General features: G+C 47.8%; 1 protein-coding gene across 2 annotated transcripts in view; it reads right to left on the bottom strand.

The window, feature by feature from the left end:
* DPYSL2 (dihydropyrimidinase like 2) overlaps positions 1 to 13,454 on the bottom strand; it is a 54,478-nt gene extending 41,024 nt beyond the window's left edge. Inside the window, exon 1 of one of the 2 annotated variants that reach the window (XM_080370336.1) lies at positions 13,075 to 13,454. In XM_080370336.1, the coding sequence (XP_080226462.1) occupies positions 13,075 to 13,425 (351 nt within the window). In that variant the 5' untranslated portion in view covers positions 13,426 to 13,454. Of the gene's footprint in view, positions 1 to 2,193; positions 2,672 to 13,074 lie in introns of those variants that run through there. The other variant, XM_080370335.1, reaches the window with a different exon arrangement.
* Positions 13,455 to 18,441: the final 4,987 nt, after the last annotated feature.

Raw genomic sequence — 18,441 nt, forward strand, 5'->3', positions numbered from 1 at the left:
TGCTTACTCCGATGCTCTTTCCTCCTCCCAAAAAGGTCTTTGCAAGAGAACAAAGCTATACCAGAACAGCACAGCCGAAGACTGGTGAAACCAAAAGCTGACATCAAGAACGGGCAGAACGCCAGACTTCAACTTGGTGATGCCTCGAACTTATAGCAAATACACCTACAGCAGGGACAGCGGGGCACAGGGCCCTTGTTTTGAGCTGGGACACTCTGCTGGGCAGACAGAAGAAAAGAATCGGGCGTTTTCCCAAAGAGCTACAAAAATGAAGAGTTGGAGCACCCAAATGTCAACTCAACAAGCTGACATGGCTCTCGTAATGTCAGAAGGGCTACTGCATCCACTGCTGATTTATTCCATCACATCCACCTTTTATATAATGGCTAAACATCCACAAGATGCTAAATGTTCTCCTTCCCCCTCCTTTTTTTTTTTTTCTTTCTCCTTCCTCCTACTGCTGCAATGGAGAGTTTCCCTGAATAAGGCCACCAATTGAAAAAAAAAAAAACAAAACAAAACAAAACAAAAAAAAACACACAAAGACAGAAAACCCCCAAGATTTAAATTTAGGATCTGCAGTGAATGCCAATAAGCCTGAATGAATTAACTTGGGGCGTGAAAAACCCACTTGTCTTTCAACGCCAGCCTCTACAGCAAACTGTCCTACATGTTTACCATTTCCAGAAACACTGCAGTATTTATGCCCACCTCTAGTGCAGGCTCCTTGTGCTCTTAAAAAAAGGCCGACTACTACCAAAATCGGGCAGTTTGGCCATCGATGCCACTGGCAGCCCAAATCCTAACGCACTGGGCGTCAATTAAGACAGAAGAAAAAAAAATATATACATATAGCTATCGATAACAATGCAGACTCGACCATTTTAATGATGCTGAGTGCTTCTGCTAGTAAACAGGTCTCCTGCCGTGGCTGCGTGGCAGGCTCGGGAATCTGTGCGAATCCTTCTGCTCATTTCAACCACCTTGGAGACAAAAGCGCCTGCAGTTTGCAACTGTGCGAGGGGCTGCCACTAAATCTATCTGTATTTACCCTACCGATGCAATCAAAACAGCCAGGCATCAATTATCCTTCTTCTTCCTCAAGCATTAGTCCCAGGAGATTCCGGGTTTACACAACAGCTAATAAGACGAAAATCTGGGGTTTTTTCTATCCTTTATCTTTGCAGGAGGATTGCATCGGGTGCACGCAACATAAATCAGAGCAGTCAGTCATAAGAAAAATGCGTCATGGTACTTTTGGCCCGTGACAGCAATTCGGCAGTAACCTTCATCAATATTTAAACGCAAGCATCTTTTTAAACTCTCCACCACTGGTCTCCAGGAGGGAAACTACCCACCCCCAGAAGGAAGGGAAAAAAAAAAAAGAGAGAGAGGATGCTCCATGCATCACGTAGGGATTCTGTGCATCCCCTGCATTTCCTAAACCCCCTGTAAAACCAAACGGTGCAGCCCAGAAATGTCACACCGCACTCAGCTCCATTTCGGAGCTCACTTTTCCACCAGGGAAGGAGGACTGGGATGGGTGTGTCTGGGAGCCACTGCCAGTAATGAACAACTCTGTGTCAAAAAAAATAATAAAAAAAAATATTATTTATATAAATGGCTGTAAGAGCCCGTTAGATGGGAATAGCTCGCCTTACGTAAGGAAAAGTTAGTATCCTGGGATCTGCAATACCTGCCCTAAATCGGCTGCCGGGATCAGGCAAGGGGGGGTTTACGTAACGGCTCCGTCCCTTTTCCCCCAGGATTGCACCGAGGAGCAGGATTGCACCGAGGAGCGGACCCAGCGTTGCCAGAAGCTTCTCGGGGAAACGGAGCAAACCCTGCCCCATCCCCATCCCACTGGGGCAGGGGGCTCCGGCCGACCCCTCCCCCCCGGCCGGGCTGGGGCAGGAGGGCAGCCGCCTCCCCCCCCCTCCCCTCCCCAGGCACATCGGTGCGGCTGCCCCCGCGGCGGCAGCGGCGCGATCGCGGCGATGCAGCGGCTCGAAGCCGCCCCCGGCCTCGCCGCCCGCGCCCCCCCCGCCCCCCCCCGCGGAGGAAGCGCCGCGCTACGCCCTGATCTCATTATCCTGCCCCCGGCCGCGGCCACCGCTGCCCGCGCACACAAAGGGCTTAATCCCCGCGCACCCCTCCCCCTCCCCCGCTTTTATTCCCGTGCACTCGACTCACCGTGATCCGTGGAATATTTTTCTTCCCCTGATAAGACATCTTGGGAAATCACTCCCCAATTTATTTATTTAATTTTCTTTTTGTGTGTGTGTGTGTGTGTGTGTGTGTGGTCGGAGAAGCGGGGCGGCTGCTGTATCGCTATTGTCTCCCGTGCAGCAACTGCTCCCCGACCTCCACTCTACCGGAAAAAAAAAATAATAAAAATTAAATAAGAATAAAAATCAATTCCCCCGATCCCTAATCAATGCGATCACAAGGAAGGGGAGCGGGGGGTCCGCCGGGGAGGGCGCGGCGCGGCGGGGAGGCAAGCCCTGCTCTCCGCAACGGCAGGAAGGGGAGAAGCTGCCACCCCTGCGCGTCTCCCTTTCTTCCCTCTGCCCGGAGCCCAGCCCAGCCCAGCCCAGCCCGGCCCAACCCAGCCTAGCCCGGCCCAGCCCAGCCCCGGCCGCGCACGGAGGGGGCGAGCGCCGCCAGCAACAACGGCGGCGGCAGCGCGGGGCGGCGGCGGCAGCCGCGCATGCGCCCCCCACCCGCTCCCGCCCCTCTGCCCGGCGGGGGGGCCGCGCAGCTCGGGGCGCCATTGGCCGAGAGCGCGGCGGGATGCAAATGAGAGGCGGCTGCTGTGCAATGGGGAGAGGGGGGAGGTGCCCGTATGCAAAGTGGCGCAATGGGGACGTCAGTGCGGGCGCGGGGCTGCGCGCGGCTGGTGGCGGGAGCGGCCGCCGGGGGCGGGGCGCGGCGGGGGGGGGCGGGGCTGCCAGCGCTCCGCCGCAAAGCACGGCGCGCCGGGTGCGGGGGCTCCAACGGCTCCCCCCGGGATGGGAGGTGGGGGGGGCAGGGGGCTGCGGGCACCCCCCTCCTACCCCCGCAGGAGGAGGGGGGGCTGCCCCCGGGGCGGTGGGGAGCGCGCTGCCCTCCATCTTCTTTGTCCCACCCCGCCCCTGGCGCCAGCGGAGCGGGAAGCTGGTGGGAAGCATTAGCAGCTTGGGGCGGGGGGAAATAAGGTTTGGAGCCACTCCCGGGTATGTGATTTCTCAGCGTGTCAGCCACGCCTTCGAAATGCCTTCTACACCCCCTTGTCCAGAAAATGCAGCCCGGATTCCAGCCCCACCCCGTCCCCCCAGCCCTGGTCACTAACGTGGAGCTTTAGTGCCAGGGAAAGGTGGGCTCAGAGCTACGACGACGGTCCTCTCCCCATCACTCTGGCCATTTCTTACTAGTCCAGTGTTGCAAACTCCGCATTCAATGTTTCAGTCACACTTGGAGTCTTAAATTTCTCAGTCCCTGAACTCCATAAGCTGGTACTTCAAGGAAAGAAACGCATTAAATGGCACAAATATGTCCTTATTTACAGTGCACTTGCCCCCAGTGCAACGAAGAGCAATGGGATTCATGGCCAGAGTATGGGACAACCATTCAAAAGACATCTGTTTGCTTACACCAGCTCCTCTTACATCAGCTGCTCTGGGGGAAGGTACGAGACCCCTTTTGGGGAAGCCACAAACAGCACAAACCCACTTCTGCTTGAAGGTTGTAACAATCCATGACCAACAGACTCACCTTCTTCCCTCAGTCACGAATGAATTCCACAACACACAAAGCAAACTGCAAGCTGCTAGCACAAAATGCACTGATCTTTTACCTACCTGAGTAGTTCTGTGAAACACAGCGTGCACGGCCCCTAAGATATTAAAACCTTTGGTATATCACTGCAGTAAATTGTTACAAAGGCAACATCTGTTCGAACAGGTGACTATCAGGACCTTTTATGTACATTAGTTCACAGGAAGACTGTACGGCAAAGAGTAACAGAGCTTTTCCTGGTTATAGGTAGGGCATCAGGCAACATTTAAGTAGCTAATACGCCAATCAGTTAATATCCAATTAGTAGCAAAGGAGTAAGTGGCTCACTATGACAGTAACAAAATGATTAATTTGTTAGCCTGCAGGGTTTTATTTTGATTTAATGATTAGAATAGACAATACTAAATGAGATATCCTGCCCCTCTCTGATCTGTGCTGGAAGAAGTTTTGAAATCTCAGCATATTTTTGCTCAGAACATGGAAGAAAGCATCTACATCAGATTTCTAAATTTAGACAGCACAAGTGCTCCTTTTTTCCCCTCTTTCACACTAGCATTCCTCCTCGATTTCACATCTGAATGGTTTCTTGCCTTTGCTTGCCAGGTAAAAGCGTGTCTTCAGCTCTAAAAGCAGCAGCCAACGCTGCCGAAGGGTTTGAGCGATGGCATCGAGGCCCTTGGGCAGCTGACCTGAGGTGCTAAGTCCAGCTACCATTTCAAGATCCTGCCCTGGCAGCAGCAAGATGATTACAAGAGGAAGGACCGCCAACACGGCAGAGGAACCTGCGCATCTCCAGCACTGACTCACCTCCCTGACCTTGGGCAGGTCACGTCTCCACGTTATGCTAAAAGTTATGGAACAGCAGTACCGGTAGAAGAAACAGAGGCACCTTTAAGGGGTGATGTCATCAGCACGCTAATATTTCTAAAGCTATTCTCATCTGCTCAAAGACAGCTATTTAAAATACTTTTTTTTTTTTTTAAAAGGCAATCCTTACTGCATATGGGCCTAATTCAGAACAGCAGTTATTGAACTTTGAATATGTTCCATAACCTGGATCCAGTAGCGACTAGGTTCAGAAAGTAATAGCGAATCTTCAGATGACACTTAGCTTTTCCTTCCCATCACCATGTTGCAAGAACCTAAGTAGTACAGAATAAAATACATGAAGAGATTAAAAGAGCTGAAAAACATGGCTGTTCAATATTCAACATCCACACAGCACCAAATTTTAAAAACTTCCATATGACCAGAAGGACCAGAACTGAGTTCCCAAGTCTATCTTCTAGCTCCATTACACCAAGTGCCAATACAGCCCAATTTTCTTTCCTTTTAGGCATGAGCTAAAAGCTTGTCAAAATAAATAATTGAAAAATTATTAACGTACTTGCAAAGTGGCTTGTTTAGCCCTGCTAAACAAAGGCAAGGCATGGATATTGTCTGTTGTATAAATAGACATGAGGAGAGGTGATCAGGAGGGAAGGAGAAGAGCTGTATCTAAAGGACAATGTTGGGATGAGAACAAGCGGAGAACAGAGTCAGAGAATACCAAGATGCGTGCCTGCTTTTTTTTTTTTTTTTTTTAAATAAAAGCTGATTCATTCCTCTGGTAAAGCTATAGTTTGTGTATCATTTCCCCCGTGGGTTAAATGAAGAAAGATGATTATTTATGAAATATCAGGGCCCGGAGTTGGGTCCAAAGTTAAGAGGAGAGTTGAACCCGCTTCGTACCTCCTTGCAGGTTTGTACCCAATCCAGCTGTCGCACAGCGGTGCCGTTACCTGCCAAGGTACTGCGGGAAGTATGACGGGGTTTTTAGATAATGTTGCGGCACTTCGTCTTCCTTCGGTCTATTAATGCAGGCGGCAGGCTGAGCAGGCTAAAATTAGAAGGTGCTACAGAGAACGCACGCTGCCAAACCTTCCTTGCCAAGCGTTAGCGGAGGAGAGCGGTGCAGCGCGGCTGGCCAGCCCACCCCAGCTCCCGGCCTGCAGCCACCACGACAGGACCAGCAAGATCGCTGCAGCCAAGTCACAGCAGCAGCAAAGAGCACCGATATCTTCAATTACACAACATTAGCACGTCCGAGGGCCCTGACAATAACCCCCCAACAGCAAAAGAGGAGAGGAAATGCACAAAACAGAGCATTATGCCCACATTTGCAGTGCCAGCGCCTACCCCAGCCATGTATGGAGCTGTGCTCTGCTCTGGCTGCGTGTCCCTGGCCCGTCTGCAGGATGAGGGCACCTGGGTGGGTGTTGGCCAGCAGATACACCAGGTTGCCATCAGCCATTTCTGCACAGATACCAGCCAGCGTAGGACATCTTGTGCAGGCTTTTTGCAGCAGAAACGCATTTCGTGCTAAAGGAATTATGTCTATGTCTAAATTTGTCTTCCGGAAAGGTCTAGAGGGAAAATGGCACAAGAATATGAGAATCTCCGCACAGTGATAATTATGCTAAAATAAATCATCACAGGCATCCGTTGAAATCAATTTACATCAGCTCTGAATCCTAACTTTACAGGTGCTGTGGACTACCATCGTGCACTTAGCGAGGAATTTTATTCCCCACTCTGGAGTTTATGGATGGTTGGGGGGGGGCGGGGGGGAATCTATTAAAAGAGTCTCTTCCTCCATGGAATTTCAGCATAATTGCAACAAACACCGCAGAATTTCTGCAACACCTGATTGCTTTTACTCCTACTGAATTCTTAAAGGTTAATCCACAAGGACATTTTGCTATGAAATTATAAAACCTGCAAATGGAAACACACGTTTTAAGATGTAACGAAAAGAGGGATCCAGAGATGGATTTAAAGCATTCCTGGAAGCACCTGAAATTTTAGCCCTACAGCATCAGCAAGCTCTGGATTTTCCTTTAGGCTTGTTGGATGCCAATAATCCCCCCTCCCTGTGGGGATTCGCCCCCTGCCAAAGCCAGCAAGGCTCCTGGTTTTGTGATCAGAGGCAGCAGGACCAGGCCAAAAAAGCTTTCACCAGGTCACCCATCAGGCCCTGACTTTCTGTCACCATTCCACCCATGCCCATTGCTGCATCAGCTCCGAGTCTCAAGAGCTTCAAAGGAGTTTCCCAGGGATCCAGCAGTCCCCTACATCTCACCAAGTGTTGGGAGGATTAAATACAGGCTGACACATGACACGAGGAGTACGTCTGTCCTTCCCAAAAGATGATGAAAGAACTGTCCGTTATTAATCACTACATGTTAAATTACAGAGGGGAATTATACTTGCCAATGGGCATCTTTTAATTTGTTTTGTTATCTTACAGGAGAAAATTGTCCAGATATGGAAATTACCACAGAGGTCAAAGGTGCTACTATGAGGGAGATAAAAATCATACTATTTCTCAGAGAAACAGCCTAATCTTTTTTGAATATAGACTATTTTAGATTATGAGAGGGAGATACACTTTCCAGCCACAAAAACAGGTCAATAAAAACACACGTTTGATCTGCAAATTAAAATTAAGCTTTCAATTGATTTTGTTTCCTTGAAAATTCCAGGAAACCTTGAGAAAGTTCAGAAATAACCTTCTAAGATGACTGTTACTATCAGAGTGCGTTTCTTAGAGGAACTGTCCTGAAGCATTTCGGGTGCTCTAGAATCTTAATAGGCCTTAAACAAGTCCAAGCCACTGCTCCACGGTTAATTTACTATCACCTCACGTTATCGGGAAAGAGACAGCCCTCGTCAGGGTTCTAGACAGGGATTGCTCTGCCATGAGTAGTACGATACATGGCAAACATGTGCACTCCTCTCTGAGCAGCTACACTAACGCTGTGACCTTCATTATAGTTAAATACAGCATTTCTGGAACAAAGGCATGGGACACTTGGGCATCCTTGTCCTTGGTCCTCCCTTTCATCCAGTGGCGAGAGTTTAGCATCCGCAGGCCCATGGGAACCATGATTAAGATCTAAAAAAATGGCTATTTTCACAGTGATTTTCACTACTTCTTAACATTATAGCCCCTTCTCCTTCCCCAAAAACCTACAGGACAAAGCATCAAGCTCTCAGCAATTGCTTGTGTCAGCCAGCTTGGTCTATCTCTGATGTACATTACCCCAGACAATGAGCAAATTAAATTCTGGCCTCTATTCTCCCACCCTGAGATTCATTCCAAATCTCTGGGGGGTGACCAAAGAGCAGGATGGACATGGTGCTTCTGTGTGAATTGTAAACAGGTTTGGGTTTTTGGTAGCTTTCCTACAGCACTGCTCCCAGATGCCGTCCCTTTTTAGAGTAAGAGAGTTCATGCAGAACACACACATCACCTTGACGTGAGCTTTGCTGCCTACGTCATTTCCCAACTTTATAACACCACCACAGAAGATAGACACAGATTTCATGTGCCACAAGACAGACAAGTGATACGGGGAGTTAGACATGGTCCTACAGGTAAAAAAAAATTCAGGCAGACTTAAACAACTGCTCAGCACCTACTAAAAACAGACTGCTCATGTCAAATGATGGCCAGGGCACTGGCATAAGGGTGGCACGCAAAGCTGCCACCTCATGGTGCCAGGCACTGCACCCATCCCCCAAGACAAAGCCTGCTTCACAAGGTGCTGCTGAAAGCCCAGACCTCTGAAAGGGCTCAGCTCCAAACCGAGTGGGGAGATCTGGCCCCAGGTGTTGAGGTTTTCCCTCCAGGCTTTAGCCCAAATAGCATGTTGTCCCTGTGTCACAGCCCCTTGCTCATTCTGCGTGAGAGACTGTGGTATAGATAAATTCCTGCCACAGCACCGACAGACCACTCCACCAGACGCCCACTCCACATTCCAGCTATGCAGATGGGTGGCTTTAGGAGGGATCTAAGAAGTGAAGAGGAATTTGGCATTTGTGCTCATCATTGTTAGTTTTTCTATGGTTTGGTGGGGTGTTTTTTTTCCAGTAGTCAGACAAACTATTATGATCCATTGGAAGAACACACAAGTCATCCTCCTTTATGATTATTTTGGAAGCAATGATTGTCGAAACAAGGCTAGAAAAACTGCAAGCATTGTAACCAATTAAACTTGGAACTGCATTTCCAGCTGTCTGGAACAGCTTCTTTGTTTTACACAACAGTTCCATTAACGTTCCAGAGTCTATGATTATTTGAGCTCTCAACAACATCCTGTTATTCATTATTTTCCCTCTCCAGGAATGAACAGCCATGATCCTGAGAGCTTTGAGGTTTTAGCAGAAAGTCCAGTCATGTCAAAAGCTTCATGACACTGCAAGCGATTCCTCTCCTGTCAATTCTAAAATAAAAATATTTTCCTAGTCTCTGATTATGCGTTATCGTTACTTATCTTATTACACTAGGACATAGCTTTGCTGGTTTAGAGCAGCAGTTCACACCCAGTGCTCTGCACTTCCCAAAGGTCCGTGAACTGTTTCTAAGGTATGCAAAAAAGGTGTGTGAAGGTGTCTGTTGCACAGGGGAACCACCTGAATCACTGGAGTAACAACAAGATGGCAATGGGAAACTGAGTTAGCGACTTAAGAAGAGATCTGGGATCCCAGGGCTTGTACTTGCGTTGAAGTGTCTTAGCACCTACTCAGACTCTCCGTGCAAACTAGATTAAAGCAAGTCCCAGGCCTGCTGATCCCTCCTGCAATCAAACCTTGCTTTCCCCATACAGATGTTCCCTAAAAGACTGTCTCTGTCCCAAAGAACGCCAACAGATGAGCAAGACAGAAGGAATACCAAGCGCACACATGGGAAGTCTGGGAAATAGACACAGAGGAATGACCCAGGTAATGCAAGCAATGGCCAGGGTTTTTCAAAACCCAGAAGAATGCAGGTGTCTCAAGACTGTTCATCTAAGGAACAGGGGACTAATGCCCTGGGAAGTCATTTTATCAGTCCTCCTGCTCTGAGACGAGGTAGCTTCCAGTGCCTGCACTGACTACTACAAAACAGCGCTATGAGTAAGTGCCGCAGGTCCCCGGCCTGATGCTAGCTGAGTACCAAATCCCTGTAGGAAACGGGCTTACAGGTGCACAGCCATGAAAGCCAGACCAAGTGCTTGTTGTCTCACTGAAGAAATCCCAGGTTTGAACATGACATTCCTGTTAGACCACAGTGATGGCCCCGCTGAGGTCAGGGCTTCAGAGCACAACGCAGTGCTCCGACACGGAACGAGCCGCTCCAGAACCAGCCATTAACAGCCTAAACAGGGAAGATGACAAAGCCTAGGATGCGAAACAGAAACACCACTAATTCTCCGAGGCCTGACAGCTGTGAAGGAGCAGAGCTTGCCTCAGATCTGCTGAGTTGCAGACCTGTTGAATAGGTCACTGCCTCCAGAGGCTTAACTGCAAAGCAATGCTTAAACTAAGAGCGCCTTCCTGGTGCCTCTAGAGATGATCTTAACCATGAATTATAAGGCAGCATGGCCCAGAGGCAATAAAGCGAGGCCATGATAGATGCCTACAGAATACCCTAGACAGGATAGACACAAAGAGATTTGATTACCCTTATCTTTACCAGAAGAACAATATATTGCAATTTAATGTGGAATAATTACATTCCTTTTTTCATCCTCTGGACAGTTAAGACCTTGGCAAAATAAAAAAAATAGCTTGTCCATCTTGCTTTGTTCATCATTTCAGGGGAGATTAATACAAGATCTCTCTATGCAGTGACAGAAAGGATGACTCTTTTAAACCCACTTTGGGTCCAGTCACTGGCTAAAATACTTCCACCTATCTCCATTGCCTCCAGTTGCTCAGCACCCATTCCCATCAGCTCACAATATTGTCCTTTGGTTGCTGAAACAGAGCATGGACTGACCTTCTTGTATGTTGATTGTTATAGTATCGAGAAAAATTGCAACTATTGTCAGCCTGAAGCTAAAGAAAAAGAAGCAGTAAGGTTTCTAGCCTATTGTGAAATAATTCACACAAGTTAAAAGTTCAAGATCCTATAAATTAGCATACTGTTCCTTTCTACCATAGTTTAGACCCCCATCACACCGAAACAGTGTACAGGCTATCCAGGGTGCACCGATTTCAGGTGTGTTATTAAATGCTTTAAGACAGAGGTTTGAAAATAATGGGCTAAATACAGCTGCAAAACTTCAGAAGCCTTTTAACTGCTATCTGATATTACTTTAATGCACTGTTTCCTTTAATGCCACTCCTGCAACATTTTTTTTTTACTTTTTTTTTTTAATATGGTGAGATCTGATTATCATCAAAAACACATTTCTATTAACTACACCAAAGTAAAAGCCATTTTTACCCACTGAGGATCTAACCATTGATTCAAGCTATAGATGCAGTCAGCTGGAAAACCATCACAGCTAAAACACTCCCGCAATAAAGTGCCAATCCATAGCAAGACATTTATAATAAAAGGCTGCACTTACCCAAATGCTCACAACCCCTCACAACACAATCCACTGGCATCAGTGTTATGTAAAGCTAACGAGAAACAACTCAAACGTTTTGCACTATCCCATTATTTCATCCCCTCAGTTAATGTTTATACAACAATCTTCAAAAATAGAACCAACACCCACACTTTTTTTTAAGAAGTGATTAATATCCTGTGTGGACTTCTGATTTTTCACCATGTTGTACTTAAAAGTTGTGGGGTTTTTATTTTTATTATTATACTGGTACCCTTTAATCACAAAATAATTGATCTTTTCAGAATTGATATATCACCTGTTTATACTTATGTCCTGCAGGACATCATCACTTCAAATTGTCTGAAATTAGTCCTGAAAATGTCCCAAACTGCAAAACCTTTGACTCCCCAAGACGAAAGGGCGTATGCCCTTTATTCTTGAGATGCACCTTGGTTAGTCCAACAAGACAAACAGATCAGGGAAAGTTACTCAGTTAGTAGGCACTTCAACATGGTCAAATCAAACCATAGGCATTTGTAGTGGCAAACTTTTGTTTGGGTTTGGCAAATCGGGTCTGATGCGGCACGGAGCACATCCCACTCCTAATTAAAGGTTGCTGCGTAGCGCTTCTGAAAACCAAGGCCTTCCTTTGTGATCTCACCACAAACAGCAGTTGTGCAAACAGGGCTGGATGGAGCCCTTAGGTTACTGTAGGTAGGAAGAAGCAGAGTAGGGTCTGATGTGGGGAGGAGCCCCCAGTAATACTCCTAGTAATATCTCACATTTCTTCTGAAAGCAGGAGAAAGTGGCAAACAAGCCCATCATATAAATTCCAGGCAGACTTCTGCTCTGTATACGCAATCTATACCATTAGTAAAACCCAGGAGGTATATCCTAGAGACAGTCTGCAGAAGAAAGGACTGCTCTGTAAACCCACTGGGGAACTGCTCACAGAAACTCTTTCCCAGTATGCTGGGAGTTTATCAGTTTGCTGGTTGGTGCTTCATTCATTTCCACTCTTCCAGCCTATGCATAGGAGCCAGCATTGTCTGAGGAACGCACAGAGTGTTTCATGGCTCAGATCTGAATAAAGCTTCCTTAAATCTATTTATCGAGGAAAGCAAATGTGCATGGTCAGCTAGACCTATGGGTTGAATGGGTTTTGCCTCAGGAAGGGGACAGGCTTTATTACACCACAACACATACAGAGAGTGAGAAAATAGCTTCAGGGGCCTTAAAAGACTGGGAGGAGTTCACTGGGTTTCTAAGAGAATGCCACATTCCTCTGAAAGTCCCAGATCTTCCCAAGGCAAGAATTCCCACTGTAGCCAGAGGCCTTGATCAAAATTGGTATTGAAATACAGCTCCCAGGGGTCACGCTGGAGTCTGCCCTCCCCTGGGAGGAGGGGGTAGGAGTTTCCCCTGGAAGAAGCCTGCAGGGATCTGATCCCTGTAGGTGGAAGCTCATTGATGCTCTTTTGCTAACAATTGCATTTCTGTTCCAGTGAGCTGCATTCACTATCTGGGTGGGGCATTTTTCTACGGTTGTGCTGGGGGCAAATCGCCTAAGAAACAAAAAAGTCGGTCTCTATCACCAAATAGGAAGGCAGGGCGGGGAAAGGGAGGGTGGTTATGGGTGCGGGGGCTCCTTTCTTCTTCTGCCCTCCACCCCGTGCACATACATACACACCTGCAGAGAGCACACGGATAACATTAGAGGTCTGGCAAGAAGGCTCTAGGAGAGATGCTGCTGCTTAGAGGAAGACATTGACTGCCACATACATGCAGGTGACATAAAAGCAAGAAACTGCAGGGTGGAAAGGATACAGCCCTTCCGCAGCCTGTCGCGTGTTCAAGCTGCTCACACACACACACACATACACACACACACACACACATATATATATATAGAATATATATATGCACCCACCTTGTCATTCAGGTTCTGCAGCGCCTCCTTCCCAGTGGCACTCCTGATCTCCACCTTTCTCCCGAAATCAACAGATGGTTCCCCTCCCTTCCCGCTCTGCCTGGAATAGACGGACTGAGCATCCGGACCCAGGTGGGCAACATCCTTCTGCTTCGCCACGACTTTGTTAGATCCGCGGCCCACCGAGAGGGAGTCGAAGTCGATGGTCTTGTTCTCCAGGGAGCCTTCCACTGGGCAGAACATGCCACAGAATTTTTGCCGGGGCTTGGGACTGCCTGAGCCCAGGTTTTTGAAGAAGGCTGGCACTTCTTCTTCCTCACCCTGCCGGCCCGACTGCTTCCTCTCAGCCATGGCTTGTGTGGTCTCCCTGCTAAGGGAAAATAATAACAGCAGTAACCAGGAGGATCCTTCACACACACACGCACACACACCAGAAGAGGAGAGGGGGAAAAAAAAAAAAAAAAAAAAAAAAAAATTGCTCTGGGTCCTAGAGATACGGCAACATCAATTGCAAAGGGCTGTGCCTGGCAGATCCCCTGCCCCCATCGGTACAATATAGCCTGTGGCTCGCTCTGTTTTCTGTGATTCGGTGCAAAGTTGAGGGAAGGTTGGGGCAGATCCTGCTGCAATCAGGGGAGGAGGTTTCAAGTTCCCAGCATCCAGATGGGGAGGGAGGGAAAAGGAGAGAGAGAGGAAAAAAAAAAAATCCTCACTCTGCAGCAGAAACTGAGGACTGATCCGGAAGTGATGCGAGTGGTGAATTGGCAAATAGACTCGATCAGGTTGGAGCAACAGCCCCCATCACACACCCTCGCCCCCCTCCCCTTCCCCAGCGTGCTGCTCTCGCTACAAGTTGCGGAGAGGCCGATGGGGACTGAGCACCCCCCTCACCTCCGGCCGCTCCGGAGGCGTGTTCCCAAGGCAGGGGGAGAAAGGGTCTCTTCCTTCCTCCCACCACCCTTTCCCCTTCCTCCCCTAGCCCCGCAATGGAGGAGTCAGGGAGTGCTCCGGGAATCCTATTGTTTCTCACTTTTCTCAAGGCAGCGGAGCCGGAGGGCGGGGAGCAGATGAGATGACGGTTGGGTCAGTGGGGCTAGTGGGAGCCAAAATGCTGACTCATCATTTTGGATTTGGGGGCATCGTTGGTGCCATGACTCGGGTAGACCCTCTTCGCGGCGGCCGGGGGTGGGGGGTGGGGTTGATTGATGGCACTGGAAAGAGAATGAGAAAGAGAGACAGATGGGAGAGGGGTGTGGGAACCGAGGGAGAGAGGAAAATGTGCCGTTCACCAGGACTTACCTCCAGGAGCCGAAATTAGTGACCTTGCAAGTCAATTAAGCCTCCGCAACGCCAGCAGCCCCCAGTCCCTCCCCGCGGGGGATCGGGGGAGGCAGCCAAAGGCGGCTCCGGCTGGATGCAGGTTTCTAGAGGAGGAGACAGAGCAGCAGCCCCTTGCCCGTGCTGACAGCGACCCTGCGCTGGGAGACGGGGAGCGAGTGGCCGCGGAGCCCCCCCGCCACCCCCGGGCCGCGGAGCCCCCGGCCGGGCCGGGCCACGGCGCTGTCCCTTCAGCACCACGGGCTCGCAGCCCCGGGGGGCCCGCAGCCCCGGCCAGGCGCTCGCCCCGCACCCCCAGCCCCTCCCGCCACGCAGCGCCTGGCCTGAGCCGCTGGGCTCCAACACCCCCTCCTGCTCCTCGGGGCTGGTACAGCTGCATGTGTCGGGGATCCTTTTTTACTTATTCTCTCGGGTTTGTACCTAAATAAACAGCTCCAGCGGCTGGCGATGCGGAGGGAGGGTCGCCTGAGTCATTTCCCGGGGGCTTGTTCCAACAGGGAACACCGAGGGGCTCTGCGAGGCCGGCCGAGGCTGTGTAGGTGGGAGGAGAGACATTTTTATCACAGAGGTAAGTGGTGCGGCACACAAAAGGTTTAGCTTGGCTGTCTCCACCTGATACATGTTATTAACACGGCTGATCTGGGTCCTTAAGCCTAATCCATATGCAACGTTGCTCCGAACCAAACCCAATCACCAAGCTGTTTACTCCTATGCATTATTCATTGATATGCAGCTTCACACACGCATACATTAAATGTTAATTTAGAGGCATCTGTGTCCAAACGGCTACCTTTGCAAGATTCAAAAAAAAAAAAAAAAACACCAAACCCACCAAGAGCAATAAATAAATAAATAAATCCCAGAACCCTGCAAACCACACCCAAATCAAAGCATTTGTACCAAAAGGTGGAAAGAGACCAAACCCAAGGTCACCACCAAGTGAAGCCCTGTAATAAATGCACAGCACAGCGATAAAAGACTCCAGACTAAAAGGAAAGAAATAAGCCTGCAGCTTGGCCCTGAAGGATGAAGATGATGTGCTCTGGTAACTAATGAAGGAGGGAGCACGCCAAAGACAGAGGCTCTCCAGGGGAAAAGCTCCACCTCCTTCCCCTTCTGGGACCAGCACAGCAGATCAGCCAGGGTTGTCACCACACTGATCCCAGGTGCTTTGTTGGCGACTGGAGGCCAACATATGGTCTCTCAGGTATGCTGAAGGCCTGCATTATTTAAGGTTTATAAATATTAATACTCATAGCATTGCTGATCAGGCAGAGTCCACAGAAGATGCAGACAGCGCTGACAGAGGCTCCTCCAAGCTGAAAGCCTTGAAGCGATTGTGTTGACACGTTCTGCAGTTTGCTGAACTGTAGGCAGTGGCTTTCAGGGACAACCTTAAATAAAGCTCACTCATCACTTGGCACATCCTTGGAAGATGCTCAGATGGCTACAGACACAGGCTGCTGTGGAGGGATGGAAAGGGAAGGATCTGCCAGTAAGGTAGCCTAGAGGCTGCAAAGTGACCAAGACAAGAACAAAATCCTGCAGACGAGACTGCAACTTCCAAACATTTCAGACCTGATAAAAGTCACTCCCAACAACTGAGGTTTCCTACCAGACAGATCTGTCTCTTTTCCAATAAACCCTCAAAACACAGACAACAATCACATACTGAACAGACACCTCGAAGTCACTTCCCCTTTCCACAGGCACTTGAGGACACACTCAGCAGTATCTTCAGTTACTTTGTGTTTTTATTGCCTGTTGTGATCACACGAAGTCTATGAAAGACACCTTACCACAGGCTGACCTCTTGAACCTCTCTGACTGGCCTCATGTATCAAACCAAACATGATTCTGATCACCCACGAGGAAATTCAGGCACCCCAAAAGAAAACACTGAACTACTACAAGGCATTCTCCTTTGACTATACTGTCCTTTCTGGATATTTCACAAGGTGTTTGTATACTACTCTCTCTGTCTTCACAGTCCTTTCATGGACACTGGGGAAAAAAAAAAAAAAAAAAAAAAAGGTGATTTCAGAAGTTTTTATTTCCACCTGTGAAACTCAAGTACCAGCTCTTGGGCAATGTAATGTCACGCTGTAGCAAATTCTACTTGGGGGTTTTTTTTTGGGGTGGTTTTTTTTTTTTTTGGTACTTGAAATGAAACTTTTTGATATGCCTGCATGACTCTACAGCTTTATTCCTAAGATATTTTTTTTCTACAGAAAGAGTGCTATCATGAGTAAAGCTGAACCAGCCAGCGCCCTGAGAACTCAGACCCCCAAAATCATTCTGACACTGAGACCAGCCATAGACACTTATTGACTACATGAGTCCCATTAAGCCTCTTTAACCTCTGACACTCAAGTCTTGTTTAAGATCCCAGAATTCCCAGACAGATATATCAGGTTCCTTACCAACTTTGTTATCATGAAAAGAATATAGGTTGATGCAACTTACATTTCAGTTTGAGTTTGTTTATAGCTAGTTATAGCATGGCACAGCTCCTGAGTGGTAATGTATTAAACCAGCAACTGGATACGCCCATGCTCTAAGCACAGAAATAACCAGATTTTGCTGAAAAATCCCTGGGAGCTGATAATCTGTGTGTTTAATAATCCCATAGGGTGTCTGTTTTCACTGAGAACCACATAAATTACTTGGAAAATGACACCAACCCTCATCTGAATTTCATAAAACAAATACATTCCTCAGATAACAGCTCCTATTTATCCCTCTTGGCAACAAAGGTGGAGAAACACTAAAATTAAATAAACACATCCTGAGAGACAAATCAGGCCAGTTGGGAGCTAGAATGGCAGCTTCAGCCTCCATGCAGCAAATATCATATTCCGATCCTGTGATGAGTATTAATTGGTTCTCGCAACATCACAGTGATACAGGTACGCAGAGCAGAATCACTAACTTGAACACTTATTTGCAGATAAACTATTTAGCAGTACAGGAAGAATTAGTTAATTTTATCAGTTAGTATTATCCACACACCATATAATAAAAGGAACAAAAGAAGGAAAGCGAGTGGAATCACAACATCAGGTTTTCTTAACGTTGTAACGCTCTGGATGTTTCTGGGCAAGTGACTTCTAGCAATAATCACTCAACACGGCAGAAAAGTGATGAATAGAGAGCTTGCACAGCCTGCCTGAAACTGCAGGGGAAGGTGGTGGTAGAACTGACTTAATTTAAGATTCTTTTATGCCAGTGCACAAAAGTCCTAAGTGACATACCTACTCTCACTACCCTAGCACCGCGTGACAACAGACAATCCTTGCCTGGGGATCTGCCCTGGCAAAGGCAAGAAAAAGGACTGCTTGATGAGCACAAGGGTGTCACAAGGATCCTTTTGCAAAACAATTTTACAGTGATATAGAAGGGGAAATGAGAGCACAAAGACATGAGGTAGGTAGGCTCCTCGTCAAACAAGTGGAAAATTAGGTCTTTTTACTTACATACTAACACTCTGTGCTACAGTGCTCTGGTATCTGTGGCCTGCCCAGAAAAACTCGGGAGCAAGGGACTCCCTCACTAACCTGCATTGCATCAATGGCTCCAGTGATTTCTGATCTCCTCATTCCGTCTGACCAAGATGTGTCAACTTACTTCTTTACGCGTAAAATGACAAATGATGCTTTATTACATTTCATTGCCATAGTTACTTACAAGTGCAGGGTCAGGCTGAACAATCAAAATTAATCTGAATTAGAAATAATGCAATATAAGCTCTATGTTGCTTTATTTGCCTACCATTCTTACGTGAGACAACTGCTGCAAATCCACAATTTTCTTCATTATCCAAAGATTAAGAAACCAGCCAGAAATTACAGCAGTAGCCATTAAATTGCCATTATTAAAATTGATGACAGCCACTACTTCCAAATCTGGGGCTCTTCCTATTGCAAATAATTAATTATTAACACCACCAGTGGGTGCAAAATTTATCATGCAAGGCAGGATCCCACTGAAATTTGGACATTTGAAAAAGCAGAGCTCCACAAAATATAT

The sequence above is a fragment of the Falco punctatus genome (assembly GCF_963210335.1).
Source record: "Falco punctatus genome assembly, chromosome: 20".
Lineage (NCBI taxonomy): Eukaryota > Metazoa > Chordata > Aves > Falconiformes > Falconidae > Falco > Falco punctatus.